Raw genomic sequence first — 14963 nt, forward strand, 5'->3', positions numbered from 1 at the left:
GAGATGGTAACAGGTCCCTGCGCATCCCCACGCCTCGCCACGCCACTACCCGAAACACTACCCGGTCTGCCGGTGACTTGACAATTGACAATGTGCAGATAAGCTGGTCTGCCCATGTAGCATGGGCTGGCTAGTCACTTCCACGCAGAGGCAGGTGCATCACGTGCTCCTGGCCCCACGGCAGAGCAGACGATACCCTGGCCTAGCGCGCGGGCAGCAATCGCCATGCCCAGTGGCCTGTGCCGCATTCCGACAGACCGGCTGGCGTTCCGGCTGCCGCTGCCGGTGAATTGATCGCCGAGATGACCTCCTACTCTTGTGCAACTACTTTAAAGCCAGTCTACTTCGTGTTCAGTGCATACCATCTCGCCCGCTACATACCCACACACATACATTACTCGCAATGACCATCACCACCACCGCTGCCCAGGTTGAGGCCATCCTCGCTGCGCCCCCCTCCGAGCCGCGCCCCGTGGTTACGGGCGCACAGAAGGCTGCTCTCGACAAGTTCAAGGCCCATTTTAAGGGGTTCAAGCTCGAGGGGAGCGAGTTGACTGAGCGCGAGAAGATGTGGCTGGTGAGTCTTATATGGAGCGACGCTAACGATAGTCGGAGGAGACGCTGCTGCGCTACCTCGTTGGTGAGTGCTTGCTTTGAGGAGTTCAACCTGGGACTCCTTGAGCGCATCGCCTTTGGTCTCTCTTTTGCTAATCCTAGTAACCCACGGCGACCCGGACGCGGCCATCACCCGCCTCGAAGCGACCCTATCCTGGCGCCGCAAGTTGAACCTGTACGACATCGACGCCACCGCGGCCATCGCCGAGCGCGAGACCGCAAACGCGACCCGCTACATCGCGGGCTGGAACGGCTTGCGGCCCGTAAACTACGTGTGGATGGCCCGCAACCTCCTCCCCCTCGACGATAGGGAGATGGTGCAGAACGTCTTCCTTCTCGAGAGGATGATGGACCTCACCCCCGCCGGCGCACAGCAAGTCTGCACAGTCTTCAACTTTGGAGGCAAGCAGCAGGGTCCCAAGCCCAGCCTCGGCCAGACAAAGGACATGCTCCAGGTCTACGATGTCCATTACCCACGTCAGCCTAGCTTGACCATGCTCCAGGATATGGGGTGGGCTATGCGCGCCTTCGTTAATATGGTGTGGCCGTTTATTGGGGAGGCAAAGGAGAGGACTATTACCAAGACGGGAGAGCAGGCTGTGGCCGACGGTCAGTTCCAGGCTAGCGGGCTCACTAAGGAGTGCGGCGGCTCCCTCGACGTAAGTTTACACAACAGGATGTGCTGATGGGCAGTTCACGTACGACCACAAGACGTACTGGCCTACCCTCCTTTCCGTTACTAAGGCACGCCGCGACGCGTACCTCACCAACTGGCGCAAGCTCGCTCCCGAGGTCGGCCACTCCGAGTACGACTGGAAGTTTGTGTAGGTGACTCTGTAGGCAACTTGGTAGCTCAGGTAGGCAGAGATTCCCATGTTATAGGTATACCCTTTGGCCAACTTCAGATGATTTACATGCTGTTTACACTATCCTTTACTAGTCACGCTTGACGTCTGCCGCGGCCGCCGTGCCTGCAGTACGTCCGAACACAACACACTCGAGCAAACTGCTCCCTCCGAGGCGGTTGTCGCCGTGCACGCCGCCTGTGATCTCGCCCGCAGCCCAGATACCCGGTACGGGGGTCATATCCCCGCCCTCTGGGCGGAGGACGCGAGCGCCCGTGTTGATAGCTGCTCCGCCCATCGTAAAGTGTGTCACCGGCGTCACCTGGCCAATGTAGACCTCGGCGTCTCCGTCTCCGGGCTTAAGGGTCCATTTACCGTACGAGCGGCGGCCAAAGGGATCCTCCGACCCGCTCTGCACGGTGGCAGCGTACTCGTCCACGCTAGCGCGAACCGCAGGGTCCAGGTCAGACACACGCACCTTGCGCAGCAGGCCCTTGAAGGCGTAGAACCCGATGTGCGACTTTGCCGCCTCGCTCGCCCCGGGGTCCAGCACAATCGTCGTCGCCCACTGCTTCGTTCCGACGTCGCTCGCATCGGGGTCGCGCGCCATGATCGCACCAGACACCTTGGCGCGCGTGCCGAGCTCGTTGGTAAAACGCTTGCCATCGGGTCCCAGGAGGATGCCGCCTTCTCCACGAAGCATCTCGCCAGCAAGGAACTTGATTGGCGCGGTCACGTTCGCGGGGTCCACAAAGCCGGTCGGGTGCACCTGCACGCTGTCCATGTCGAGTAGGGGGACGCCGAGGTTGGCGAGCAGCGCGTGGGCGCCGGGCCTGTCATCGTTTGTGCTAGGCATCCCCGCCAGGTCGGGGCGGTGCTGGGCGAGCAGAGTACGGTCACCTGCAAACCCGCCGGCTGCGAAGACGACTGCTCCGTCAAGGTTGGCAGCCTGACCATCGCGCGTGTACTTGACGCCCTTGACTGCGCCGCTGTCGACCATGAGGTCGGTCACTTCAGCGCCAGAGGAGAGAGTGAAGTTCGGGTTCTCCTTAAGCTTGTTCAGGAGGCCCATGACGATGGCCGCACCTGGCGGCAGCTTGCCTCCTCCGCGGTGAGTGCGGGGCACGCTATGCCCGCCGAGTACGGCGACCACGCTGAGGTCGACGCCAATGTCGTCGACTAGCCACGCGACGGCGGCTGCACTCTCCGCAGAGAGCTTGCGGATGAGAGCGGCACGGTCGACGACCTGCTCAGGTGCGCGGTAGCGCTCGCCCGCGCTCTTGGTCGTGTCAGCCATGAAGATCTCTGGTGAATCAGAGATACCAGCCGCGGCCTGGGCGGGCGTGCCAGCGCCGTTGATGCCCGAGCTCGCCTTGATCGAGTTGCCGCCAGGCTTGGGCGCGCGATCGAGGAGGTGCACTGGCGCGCCGCGCTCGAGTGCCATGTAAGCTGCAGAGAGGCCGGCTAAGCCTGAGCCGACGACGATGACGCGTGGGGCTGGGGCAGAGGTCGACATTGTACGCGAGAGTGGGAGAATGGATATGAGTGAAGACGAGTTGAACATGAGAGCGAGGGAGATGATTGCGAGGGAGACGACGAGGAGCCGCCTTCCCATGCCCATTGTGAGAATGTTGCTGACAACGTAACCGTGCGTGGGAGTTGGAGTTGTGTGATCCTTTGTTCGAATGGCGTTCTGGGGCCCCTACGGTAGAGTTTATCCGGGTCGAATGCTTGACTTGGTTGCCGCGGCCAGGCTGGGGCCAGGTCAAACTACAGTACAGTAGATGAGAGGTCAAGGCAGGGACAAGTGCCGGCGGTACGAGTGGGAAAGGAACACGGAGATGCGGGAGTCGATGAGAAGAGCAGGAGTGAGAAGTGAAAAGTGATGGGTGACTAGCGGCACAGATCCTCGAGTTTGGCGGCCAGTGCTGCGGCGTCACCGTCGACCTCAACACGCTTCAACCGGCCTGTTGCACCAGCTACAACACGTACTGCACTCTTGGGCACTCCGAGAGCCTTGGCTAGAATCGCAGTGATGTTCTTGTTCGCAGCTCCGTCGGCTGGCGGCGCGGTCGTCGCGACGCTCACAGCCGTGCCTTCCCCCGGGAGATCGACGAGACCGCGCACAGCGTTTGTGCTGGAACGTGGCGTTGCGCGAACGCGCAACGCAACACCGGTAGGGAGGGCGCGCCAGGCGGACATGTCGTCTTGGGTCGGCTTGGAAGGCGAGGAAGATGAGCGGCCCTTGCGCATAGGAAAATACGAACTGAATAAAAGAGGGGTGTGAAACGTCAATTGATGGCAACCAACATTGGGCCAACAGGGGGGTGGACACTGACACGCCAATGCCATCAGCCACACCTCACTTAACCCCCCTCGCCGATCATATACGATAGCGCCGACGCACTGCACCCCGTCGCCCCACACGGCCCCGTCGCAGCCCTTTCACACATGATGCATTCCAAAAAAAAACTCCTGCTAGTCCCCCAGCTAATCCACCCCCAACTCTCGACGCTGCCTGGGAACGAGATCTCTCTCCCGCACTGGCCTCGGTAACGCGTCGTCTAAATGGCCAACAGTCTAATTTTCTACTTGGGGCCCTGCGTCATGCCCAGGTCCGAGAGACGGCCGGACGCGAGGTCGTAGATCCAGCCATGGACGTAGACCTGCTTACCAAGGGCCCACGCCTCGTTGATGGTCTGGTGGCGTTAGCTCCACTGAAAATACACATGAGACGCACCGACGACTGAGTGAGGTTCTGGACACCGACGCGGACGTTCTCGCGGGTGAGGTCGTCAATGGTCGCGTCCGCGGGGAGCGAGTGGCGGAGCTTGATGAGGGGGTCAAGGAACGCCATGAGCGGGTGCTCGGGCACGGGGGCGTCGGCGGCGGGCGCGGCCGAGCCGAAAGCCGCCTTGCAGCCGCCACAAGCGGTGTGGCCGACAACAACGACCTGCGTCACGCCAAGGTGGAGGACGGCGTAGTTGAGCACAGCGTTGGCCGAGTTGTCCTCAAGGTGGAACTGGTTGGCAATGTTGCGCTGGTATCAGCGTCAGAGTCAACGATTGCGGAATGGGACGTCCCCATTCCCTCTGGGCCCAAGGTGGGGCCAACGAGCCAACGGGTTAACGTACGTGAACAAAGATGTCGCCGGGCTTGCCGCCACAAATAGTCGTCTCGGGGATCCGCGAGTCGGCGCACCCAATCCAGAGGACGTTGGGAGCCTGGCCTTTGGAAAGGGTGGTGAGGAACGCCGGGTCCATCTCGTTGGCGGCCTGGACCCAAATCTGGTTGCCCTCGACGAGGGGCTGGAGGGCGGCGAACGACATGGTGACGGGACTGAACTGGCTGTGGTGGTTGGTGGGGCGCAGCTCTATGAGCTGCGCAAGAGTTTATAGTCTGCCAGAGGCGCACAGTGCGCAGTGCGCTCGGTGGCAGTGGTGAGAAGATCAGCTAGCTGTAGGGCGAAGGTAAGGTGGTAGGCTGCTGGCTCGCTGCTCGGTCTTGACTGGAGAGCCAGCGTGAGTCACCTGAGGAACTTGAGTGTCCCAAGCGCTCGGCCAATCCTAGTCCTGGTTTCGCCAGGTCAGGCGTCGCAATGAGGGGAACAGTGGGGCCGGGGGTGTGACGATCCGGGGCTGCGGTTGCAGGGACTTGGAGACGGGTGAGGTCGGGAGGAGCTCGCGATCAGCGCGAACCGGCGATCATTGGGAGGTCAGGCTGGAGGTGGGTGAGGTTGAGGTGAGTGGAGTCAAGAAGCACAACGACACAGTGACATTGATCGGTTGTGTGGCGTCGGCTACCCCGCATCTCTAGGTCAGTTTTGCGGCGCGTCGAGGCCACTTGAACGTCAGTCCTCAACGACCCGATAGGTGATGGGGAATGTGGCTGGCGTCAACCAACGATGATGAGCCTTGTTCCCCTCACGCTTCGCCTCTCCCGCGTGGCAAAAAGGCCGAGTCTGTGCGTCGGTTCGTGGCTCATGGCTCATGGCTCATAATGAGCTGTGAGCTGCACAAGTACCGCCCGGGGTATGGTCGGGCGTAGTCTGCAGCATAATATGGGGATCAAATGCCGTGATTGCACATGAGCCCACGAGCGCTCATGCGGAATGAGTAGCGCTGTCTCTATCATCTCATCCCAATGATCGCAGATCCGTAGCCGTCAGACAATCCAAGCGACTCAAGCGAGTATGGTGTGAGCGCGGCTCGGATGTGACTGTATAGTGGATCCGAGGATGTTGATGGAGGTAGGGAGAAAGCGAAGTGATGAGGAAGGTGGGTGGTTGGCTCTTTGGGTCAAATGTTAACTGATTTTGTTGACTGTGCCTGAGGTGAGGGTTGCAAAAGTCTAGGCTGGACCTAGGATTCGAACTGAATGGTAAATACAGTTCCGGCTTGTCGATCAATTCCGCTATTGATGGAATCTTGGCACCGCATCGCATCGCATCGCCCTCTCTGCCCTCTCTGCCCCTCTCTTCCCTCTCTTCTCGCCCCTCCACCCCTCGACCCACGATCCACGACCTCCACTTCCGCAGTTCCTGTAGTTGCGTCACAGGATCCCACCCAAAGAGGATTCAACAACCTATACAATTCGGTTCCGACTATTCCACTAACCTTGGATACACACTTTGGATCTCGTACGTGGAACAGAATAATACATTCCTTTCAACATATAACGCACACTTGCAGCTCTTAATCTCAATTGCACAATCTCTCTGTCTGTCATATCGCCAATATGGCAGACATAACAGGAGCCGCCGAGCTACCACCGCAACTTGCAAATGGAGTGCCCATGCTCAAGGTGTCGTCCAAGAAGGTCAAGCCCGTCATCGTCACCCTCTCGCCCACTGCCATCACTTGGCCCTCACTCAAGGGCGGAAAGGGTGCGTTCTCACTCACCTTGCATCTTCGCCTTCCCTCCAACCTAATGCCCAGTCGAGATCCGTAACATCCGCGAGCTGCGACTCGGCGTCTCCCCAACAGACCAATATGACGGCGCGCGCTGGATCACAATCGTTCACGTGAGAGACAAGCAGTGGAAAGTCGTGCACTTCATCGCGCACACCGACGACATTTACGCGCTATGGAGCGACACGCTCAACGACCTCGTGAGCGCCGCGTCCGATCGCGTCGTGAGCGGGATGCAGCATGGTCCTGCGACCGACCCTGACCTGCTCTTCATCAAGCAGCTTTGGCCCACCGGAGTGAGCAAGATCGACGCGCGCACGGCCACGAGCCTTTGTCACTCGCTTGGACTCAACGTCGGTCCCACTCACCTCGCCAACTACCAGGTACGGCTTGCAGGGGGGTTGGCTGATGTAGTTTCCACTCGACATGGGCAACTTCCGCCGCCTCGTGCGCGAGGTGCAGACGCGCCCCGAGCTTGGCGAACTGTTCGAGGCCCTTGGGGGTGACATGACCCGCGATAAGGCACGCAACTTCCTCCGCGATGTCCAGAAGGAGGACCTCACCGACGACCAGTTCAACCTTCTCTACGATCGCTTTGCCGACGCCAAGTCGGACCTCTGGACGTCAGAGGCCCTTTCGTCATACCTCGCCTCGCCAGATAACATCCCCAAACCAGTCGAGGACTTTAGCCGCCCACTCCCAGAGTATTTTATCGCCAGCAGCCATAACACGTATCTGGTTGCTGGGCAATGGCGTGGGGACAGCACAGTTGAGGGATACATCCGCGTGCTGCTAGATGGGTGCCGCTCCGTCGAGAGTGCGTCACAGTCTGAAAGTTACTGACCCATAGTCGACGTGCATAACGGCGACACGGACCCTGTCGTGTACCATGGGAACACGATCACGTCCAGTGTCCCGATCCTCGACGTATGCCAGGCGATCAAAAAGTACGCGTTCGTCGCGTCACCGTACCCCGTCATCTTGTCGCTCGAGGTGCGATGTTCGGTGCAGCAGCAGGAGCGCCTGGCCAAGACGATCAAGGACGTCTTTGGCGATCTGCTCGTGACGGAGCCGCTGGATGATGTAGATGGCATTCCCAGCCCCGAAGACCTCAAGGGCCGCGTGCTCGTCAAGTCCAAGGCGGCCGTCCAGCCCAAGCCGCCGACTAGAGCGGTGACGCTCTCGTCGTCTCCCACCTCTGACTCGACGTCGGACTCGACGGCCACCGAGTCTGATTCGTCGTTTGTCAAGCTCGCCAAGCGGCTGTCTTTCTCTGGCGGTGAGAAGACCAAGCAGCCCAAGCTCGGGATCCACCGATCGCTCTCCGACTTGCCGATCTATACCGCCGGCGTAAAATACCAGGGCTTCTCCAAGCTGGTCAACTACGAGTCGAACCACATGTTCTCGGTTTCGGAGCGCACAGCCCAGAAGATCCTCCGTGATGGGCAACAAGCAGACTGGATCAAGCACAACTTTACCCACATGTCGCGCGTGTACCCCAAGGCGGTGCGGCTCAGCTCGTCCAACTTTGACCCGCGTCCATTCTGGGAGATTGGCGCCCAGATGGTAGCAATCAACTACCAGACGCTCGACGAGGGGAGCCTGTGGAACCACGCAATGTTCCACGACAACGGGTACGTGCTCAAGCCGCTAGCTCTGCGCCAGAAGACACCCGAGGTGCCCGTCCAGTATCGCGTGCGCTTGCGGATCATATCTGCGCAGCGCCTCCCCCCTACGGACGGGATGTATGTCGAGGCGACTATCGGGGAGGACGAATATGAGACGCGTTACCTCAAGGACGGCGGTCTGAGCCCTCGTTGGGACCAGACACTCGAATTCAATGTGACATCGGTTCCCTCTTGCCTCTCCCTTGTGATCCTCAAGCTCACGATCAAGGGCTCGCGTGGCGGCACGCTCGCGCAATGGTGTCGCCCCCTCACCAACCCCGGCTGCGGGTTCCGCTACCTCCCGCTCGAGGACAACTCGCGCTCACGCTTCCTCTTCGCGACCCTCTTTGTGCGCATCTCGTACGAGCCCATCGTCAAGCCAACCTACACCCGCAACCACTCCAACTCGATATCCAGCTCGATATCCGCCAAGCTGTCGAACTTGCGGCCCGTCTCGCCGCTCCTGAGGCCCGCGTCTCCTGGCCACCTCCCATCCTCACCCATCCTCCCGGCGCCGACCGCGGCCAAGTCACCCAAGCCCTTGTCGGTCGCCCTCCCGCCCAGCGTGTCGCCGCCCAAGGCTTCGCGCTGGTCCCCGACCAAGTCGTCGCGCCTGTCCCCGACGAAGTTTGCAACTGCTGTGCCGCAGCCAGCTCAGACCCCGCCCCCTAGCCTTCCTCCCATAGCCCCCTTCTCGCCTTTGACGTCTATGCCCTCGGCGCCAACGATCAACTACCCCACCCCCTCAGATCCGGTGTCCATTCCCCCGCAGACCAAATCTCCATGATCCAGCCCCGGCCTTTCATGTTGCTCCCTAGAGCCTGTCATATCCGTTTTGTCTAGATTCTAGATTGTATGTATGGGAATCATGGTTTCATCATCATGGTTTTGTAGGGGAACGAGTGGGCATGGATGGGCTGGGCGTTCCCATGATCCCCCCACCCCTGGGTTAATCATTTACCCAGATTCGTACCCATCCATGGCTTTGGGTTAGCCAACTGCCCCTACGGGCCTGCCTTCCACTCGATCAACCGCTCCGCGGGTTAATCTAAAGTATCGCATACATTGCTGATATAGTTGGTATAGGGTATGTCGGCACAGTGCCCGGGAAGAAGCGCTGCTCTATAGCACCGAAAAGCGAATGGCGCTGCGCGTGCGCCGCAGCGCAGTCGCCTGTGGTACGTGCGGTCGTGGCTAGGCCTTGCCGCCGCATAGTCGTAAAGTCAAGTCGACCGCCTAAGCCGTCTTGCGCTTGGCGTACGACTCGACGATGCGCTCGGCCTCCTGGCCCTCCTTCTCAACCAGCTCGAGCTCGCGCTCGCGAACCTTCTCACGCTCGGCGGATTTGGCAGCAGCAACGCGAGCCTTGTAGGCGTGGTACTTGGCGTCGGTGCCGAGCGAGTAGTCCCACCAGCGGAACGAGGTCGAGTAGCAGTTGACAAAGGCCATGTGGTGGAAGTCGTGGTGGTCGGCGCCGGCCCAGAAGGGGAGGAAGTGGCGGAGCGACCAGGGGAAGTCGTAGCCCGAGTGAGCGTCAACGGCCTGGAAGAGACGGAGGGTGACCCAGACGTAGACGGTCAAGATGTGCAGGTCATTGCGGAAGAGGCAGTAGAGGAAGGGGCCCGAGATGGTGCCCTGGGCCAGAATCATGACCTCGAGAGGGTGAGCGTACTCGGCAGCAAGGCCAATGGGCGCCGAGAACTCGTGGTGAAGCTTGTGGATGTTCTTGTAGAGGGGACCCCAGTGAAGACCACGGTGAGCCCAGTAGTGGAACATGTCCTCAAAGACGAAGAAGACGGCAATCTGGGCAGCCATGAGCCAGGGTGACGAGAAAGGAACCTGGTGGGTCGCCATGCCAAAGTAGCAGCAGATCGGGTGGAAGAGCCAGATGAGGGGAGCCTCGCAGGTGAAGTGGGTGATGAGAACGACCTTTGTGCACTTCCAGATCTGCTCCTTGGTAATCTTCTTGTTGGGCTGGAGCTTCCACTTGTGGAAGAACGGGATGGCGTCAATGATGAGCCATGGAATCGAGCGACCAAAGTAGACAATCTGGTGTGTGTGAGTATTTGCTGTGTGGTGGATTGGGGTTGGGGAGCGGTGGAAGGCGGCGCGTGGGGCTACCGTACGACGTCGTAACAATTCTTACGCCCTGTGCACACCGAGGCCTCGGCAGCTCCCCGTGCACCAAACCAAAGACTCACCTCGTGGAGGAGGAAGCTCATGAGACCAGTGGCAAGAATGGCGTTGCCCATGTAGATGTAGTATTCTGCCCAGAGGCGTTCCAACCAGTTGAGCGACGAGAGAGCAATGTCGCCATAGAGTTGCTCCTTGGTGGTTGTGGCGTTGGAGATGACGAGATGCTCGGCAACGCCTGGCGCGTACTTGTACAAGTAGTCCATCGCGACGTCGTAGGCTGCGGCGGCCATGTTGTCGCGTGTGGTTGAGGGAGGTAGGCTTGGCTGTGTCGAGGAAGAGGACTGTTGAAAGGTTCTAAAGAAGAGTCCCAAGGTTTAAAGAATGAAACGGTCGGAAAAGGGGAGGAGACGAAGAGAGAACAAGGTAGATGGTTGTCTTTGGCGTGACTGAGCACGTTAAAGAGTCAGTTAAATGGACCAAGTAGTTGGTGAGCATTGCGTGGAAAAACACGTCTACAGGGTCCGGGACCTGCTATCGTGCCACCCCATCCCAACCCCAGGAGCCCAGGATACAACAACAGGGTTAAACCCTTGACAAAGCCGGGTCAGATTAGTGTAGTTTACTTGTCTCCCTTTATGGCCCATTAGTCCTTTTTAGTCATCCTTAATACCTTTTTTTATCTTGGTTCAAAGGCAATCAACGCGTCGAACGATGGCGCTTTCGTCGCTTGGGTCAAGACCCCCTTGCCCCCCAAATCCCATTCCCATACCGGGTCAAACCTCGGTCGGGACCAAAATTTCTCTTTGTGCCCGCTTGTGGCCGACCAGGCACATCAAGTGTCCAAACGTCAGCCTCATTGCCCTCGGCCTTGTTCCCCACCCTGGATCCATCCGATCCATGCACACTGTTCAAAGAACAATAAACATGGCACCACCTTGTGGCATCCTCGACCTCCTTGAGCATGCATTGCGCACAATCCGCAACGCGTCAGATATGGAACGACTGTCGGCACGTCGGCATCGCAGGGCATGGCACATCCAAAGTCGCCGAGGAACCGCGTGGACGGCCCGGCATCGGCCATGTACTACCCAAATCCCAAACCAGCCTACCGATTGTTACTCAGTGACATGCGTCAGATTAGTACAACTGGTGTTAGTGATCGGGATAGATGTAAAGATGCAAGTAAGGCAGAGCATCGTTTCATGATGGCTTCATCATCGGATCACCAGTGATGAGCAATGAGCAGTGAGCAAGGTGGAGGCCGTAGAGTGGAGGTTGTCAAACTGCCACCTACCAGATCTCCGGAGTCGACTGCACCTGGTTGACCGCTGACGTCGTTGGCTCATGGCTCACCACCACCACCACAACACAACACAACACTTTCCAACCACACATCAACCATGCCCGCCCTCGCCGCCCTGACGCTGCGGCGTGTATTCTCAACTCGCCTCGGTCCGACCGCCGCGGCCCGCCTCACCCCCCTTACATCCGCTCCAGGCGCGGCGCCGCTGTCGACGTCATCCTTCGTCACAGAGCAGCCCAAGCGCCGTCCAAGTGGTCCTACGGCATATGGCCTTGGCGGATCACGTGCAGCTTTCGCACGTCCCCGTGCAATGCGCGACGCCGACAGGCGTGAGCAAGCCTATGAGGAGGCAGCCGAGGAGGAGGACATTGCGGAGACGATCGACCCAATCCTTTCGCGCAACCACGACATCCCCTTTGAGATGGTGCAGCTTGTCGGCGAGGACAAGAAGCTGTCCGAGCTTCTCCCTCTCGCACCTATTATTGACTCGATCGACCTGTCGACCGAATCGATCATCTGCGTACAGGTGGACCCACCCGTTGTCAAGATTGTCAACAATGCCGAGGAGAAACGCAAGGAGCGTGAACACGACGAGAAGGTCCGTCTCTCGAAGCGCCTGGCCGTCGATGACAAGGAACTCCAGATGGGTTGGGGGGCTGCCGACGGAGACGTACTTCACAAGATTGACACAGCGGTCGACCTGCTCAAGAAGGGCGACCGCGTGCATATTGTGTTTGCGCTGCGTTCCAACTCGGGAGGCAAGAAGCAACGCATACCCGACGAACGCAAGATGAAGATTCTCGAAATGTTCGAAGAGGGCGTGGCGGACGTTGCGAAAAGGTGGAAGGACGACGAGCAGAGCCGCGGACTCTGGATCCAGCACTGGACGCCAAAGGAGAGCGTCATTACCGAGGCGAGGGCCAAGATTGTTGTGGGTGGCGTTGAGAAGCGCAAGGCTCGCGATGAGCGCAAGGAGGCACGCAGGCTTAAGGAGGAGGAGCGGGCGCGCAAGTCCAAGGAGCGCCAGGCCCAGGAAATGGCCAAGTGAGCGGGGCGTGAGCGGGGCGTGAGCAAGCGAGCGGCGTGCCCAGCGCGCCTCGGTCGCCTCTTGCGCGGAGCCGATAGGTGGGCTCGTCGACGGCGCACAACCCTCGCCATCAATCACCCGCTCACATTCGACAACATCTCGGCTATCTCAAAGGACAGACAGAATCAGCAGCAACTACCACAGCATAGTCCCTCACAACATGCATAAAGTACATCCAACTTGCCCACTACCTGCTTACTCGCTGATCAGCGATTTGATGCGCTTCCGCGGCACGGTCGCCCACAGCGCGGTGTAGGCAGCAATAAGAGCAACCGCGACCGGCTGGAGCGTCCAAATGCCGAAGCGGTCGGCAATCCCCCCGGCCATCATGGGGAGCGCAGCGGCTCCAGCGCCCCCAATACTCCCCATCAACCCCATGACGCCGCCACGCAGATCGTCGTCGAGCGTCTCAGCAATGACCATAAGTGCGTTGGGATACACTGGCCCGAGGAAGAATCCCACAAACGCAAAGCACACGCCATTTCCGACGAGGCTGTTGGTGAACCAGACGACGAGTTCGAGGGCGAGCGCGATGGCCGAGCTGATGTGAGTCGCGAACGCGGCGTAGGCAGAGACAACGTACTAAAGATAGATGGACGGCTGGTATCCCAGCCTATTGGTGATGGGGAGGAGAGCGACGCGGCCAACAGTCATACCTCCCCAGAAACCGGTGACGGCGTACCCCGAGTTGGCGTTACCACCGCGTTTCTCAATGAGGAACGAGGTCTGGTGTCAGTCGGTCCATAAGACGACTTACCATCCAGGAGGAGATGGCGACCTCGACACCGATGTAGAGAAAGCTGAAACCCATGAGGGCCCAGACGGCCGGCGTGGCGAAGATGCGCTTCATTTTGCGTCCCGAGGATGCGGGTTTCTTGGGCGCGGGTGAGCGTGGGGTTGTGGGCGTGGGCTCGGCTTTGGTATCGGCCTCAGCTTCGGTCTCGGATTTGGCCTCTGCGCTTTTTTCATTCAGCTCGGCCTGCGCAGCTGCTGACTCAGATAGCCTGAATGCAGCCGCCGCCGCAGCCGCTTCTGCGTGCTCCCGCTCCTCCGCCGTCTCCAACTTCTCCCCCGCCTCCCAGTTCTCCGGCTGGATGAGCTGCTCCTCTGTCCGCATATCAAACGCCACCAGCATCACCACCAGGGCAATCATCGAAACACCCATGGCCACAAAGTAGTAATACCATGCCTTGTCGACGTGCGCTGCAAAAGCAGTCGAGAGGAACGGTGCTAGGGTCCCACCCAACCCAAAACAGGCCTGTACGAAAGCCATCTTGGTACCGGCATTCGGGAGGCGGGAAGTGATATTATTCACTTGGGCATCGAGCAATGAAAGGCCAAATCCGTTGAACGCGTACCCGACCAGGAAGACGGCATATGGTGCCCCAGTCCCGCAGAGGAGGTAGCTTATAACGTATGCCAAGGCTCCAAGTACACAGGCGAGACCAAAGCCGATACGGTCGGTTATCCAGACGTTTGATAGGCCCGCTATGATGGAACCCACAAAGGCCGTGGTGTAGATTAGCGACATGACTAGGTAGTTGAGCTGGCGTCAGTCTTTGAGAGAAGGGAACTTGCGTTGTAGTATTCCCTCAGACGGGGGATTAGGGGTCCCGTAGACCCCTCGGTCCAGCCACACAACACCATGGCTATCATCATCGCCGCGCTGGTGTTAGATCATTCTTACTGGACGTACTAGACGGCATTTAACCGTCGCCGAGAGGGTGGGGGAAGGACCCGCCGCAACCGAGCGAAGATGTACATGTGGTGGTGGTGCTGCTCCGCCTCCACCTCGGAAGGGGGAACGGCGAGCGCGTCCTCCGTCGGTGGTGGGATTCTGGGTGCTGGGTCCATGGTCTGCCAGAGGTTTAATGTCTGACGTGAAAGGCAAGAACGGCCCGCTGCACTATGTATGTGTCCACTACGTCCGACGCATCGAATGTGGTCGTTCCGACATTAGTCCGGTGATGAAACGGCCCGATGTTGTTCCAGATTCTGCAGGCTGCTGATTTTGCGGTGACCTTACCACAACCTTCCGACTGAGCAAACAGCCCAATGGTTGTCAGATGTGAGTTCAGGAGGTACAGTGGTTCAGGAGGTGTTTCGAGAATAGGCCGGTCGAGTGGTTGATGTTGGTACATTCGTGCCTCGGCAGCTGCATTACCTTCGGCCAATGGTGATGTCCGCTGCTGCGCCTGTCCGGTGCGGCCAAATCGAGCGGTGCTCGTGATCAAGTCGACATACCGAGGCGCGAGCTCTTCCTCTCCTTCAATCCGTGGCGGGATGCCGCACACATCGAACCGACGAAACCATCGACGCACCACACAACGCGCCATGTTTCCATCGCATCTATCGCGCCACAGCATCAATTTAGAACAGATCTAATTGGACCAGAATGTA

General features: G+C 59.2%; 8 protein-coding genes across 8 annotated transcripts; 3 read left to right on the forward strand and 5 right to left on the reverse strand.

The window, feature by feature from the left end:
* Positions 1 to 403: 403 nt before the first annotated feature.
* On the forward strand, positions 404 to 1443 carry CcaverHIS019_0701670 (uncharacterized protein; the record flags this gene model as incomplete). The annotated part of the gene is made up of 4 exons (XM_060603581.1): positions 404 to 577; positions 610 to 640; positions 718 to 1274; positions 1309 to 1443. The coding sequence occupies 4 exons, from the start codon at positions 404 to 406 to the stop codon at positions 1441 to 1443; spliced, it is 897 nt and encodes a 298-aa protein (XP_060459860.1).
* Positions 1444 to 1551: 108 nt separating this feature from the next.
* On the reverse strand, positions 1552 to 3081 carry CcaverHIS019_0701680 (uncharacterized protein; the record flags this gene model as incomplete). Its single annotated transcript, XM_060603582.1, has 1 exon — positions 1552 to 3081. One exon carries the CDS (start codon positions 3079 to 3081, stop codon positions 1552 to 1554), a length of 1530 nt encoding a protein of 509 aa, XP_060459861.1.
* A 272-nt stretch (positions 3082 to 3353) lies between these two features.
* On the reverse strand, positions 3354 to 3713 carry CcaverHIS019_0701690 (uncharacterized protein; the record flags this gene model as incomplete). The annotated part of the gene is made up of 1 exon (XM_060603583.1): positions 3354 to 3713. The coding sequence occupies one exon, from the start codon at positions 3711 to 3713 to the stop codon at positions 3354 to 3356; it is 360 nt and encodes a 119-aa protein (XP_060459862.1).
* A 335-nt stretch (positions 3714 to 4048) lies between these two features.
* Positions 4049 to 4789, reverse strand: CcaverHIS019_0701700 (uncharacterized protein; the record flags this gene model as incomplete). Its single annotated transcript, XM_060603584.1, has 3 exons — positions 4049 to 4159; positions 4201 to 4500; positions 4595 to 4789. The coding sequence occupies 3 exons, from the start codon at positions 4787 to 4789 to the stop codon at positions 4049 to 4051; spliced, it is 606 nt and encodes a 201-aa protein (XP_060459863.1).
* Positions 4790 to 6197: 1408 nt separating this feature from the next.
* CcaverHIS019_0701710 (uncharacterized protein) lies at positions 6198 to 8824 on the forward strand (the record flags this gene model as incomplete). The annotated part of the gene is made up of 4 exons (XM_060603585.1): positions 6198 to 6345; positions 6398 to 6753; positions 6785 to 7187; positions 7221 to 8824. The coding sequence occupies 4 exons, from the start codon at positions 6198 to 6200 to the stop codon at positions 8822 to 8824; spliced, it is 2511 nt and encodes an 836-aa protein (XP_060459864.1).
* A 449-nt stretch (positions 8825 to 9273) lies between these two features.
* Positions 9274 to 10463, reverse strand: ERG25 (uncharacterized protein; the record flags this gene model as incomplete). Its single annotated transcript, XM_060603586.1, has 2 exons — positions 9274 to 10086; positions 10239 to 10463. 2 exons carry the CDS (start codon positions 10461 to 10463, stop codon positions 9274 to 9276), a joined length of 1038 nt encoding a protein of 345 aa, XP_060459865.1.
* A 1110-nt stretch (positions 10464 to 11573) lies between these two features.
* On the forward strand, positions 11574 to 12524 carry CcaverHIS019_0701730 (uncharacterized protein; the record flags this gene model as incomplete). The annotated part of the gene is made up of 1 exon (XM_060603587.1): positions 11574 to 12524. The coding sequence occupies one exon, from the start codon at positions 11574 to 11576 to the stop codon at positions 12522 to 12524; it is 951 nt and encodes a 316-aa protein (XP_060459866.1).
* Positions 12525 to 12758: 234 nt separating this feature from the next.
* Positions 12759 to 14417, reverse strand: CcaverHIS019_0701740 (uncharacterized protein; the record flags this gene model as incomplete). Its single annotated transcript, XM_060603588.1, has 5 exons — positions 12759 to 13104; positions 13147 to 13289; positions 13321 to 14109; positions 14208 to 14229; positions 14260 to 14417. The coding sequence occupies 5 exons, from the start codon at positions 14415 to 14417 to the stop codon at positions 12759 to 12761; spliced, it is 1458 nt and encodes a 485-aa protein (XP_060459867.1).
* Between the last annotated feature and the right edge of the window lie 546 nt (positions 14418 to 14963).

Source organism: Cutaneotrichosporon cavernicola (assembly GCF_030864355.1).
Source record: "Cutaneotrichosporon cavernicola HIS019 DNA, chromosome: 7a".
Taxonomy (NCBI): domain Eukaryota; kingdom Fungi; phylum Basidiomycota; class Tremellomycetes; order Trichosporonales; family Trichosporonaceae; genus Cutaneotrichosporon; species Cutaneotrichosporon cavernicola.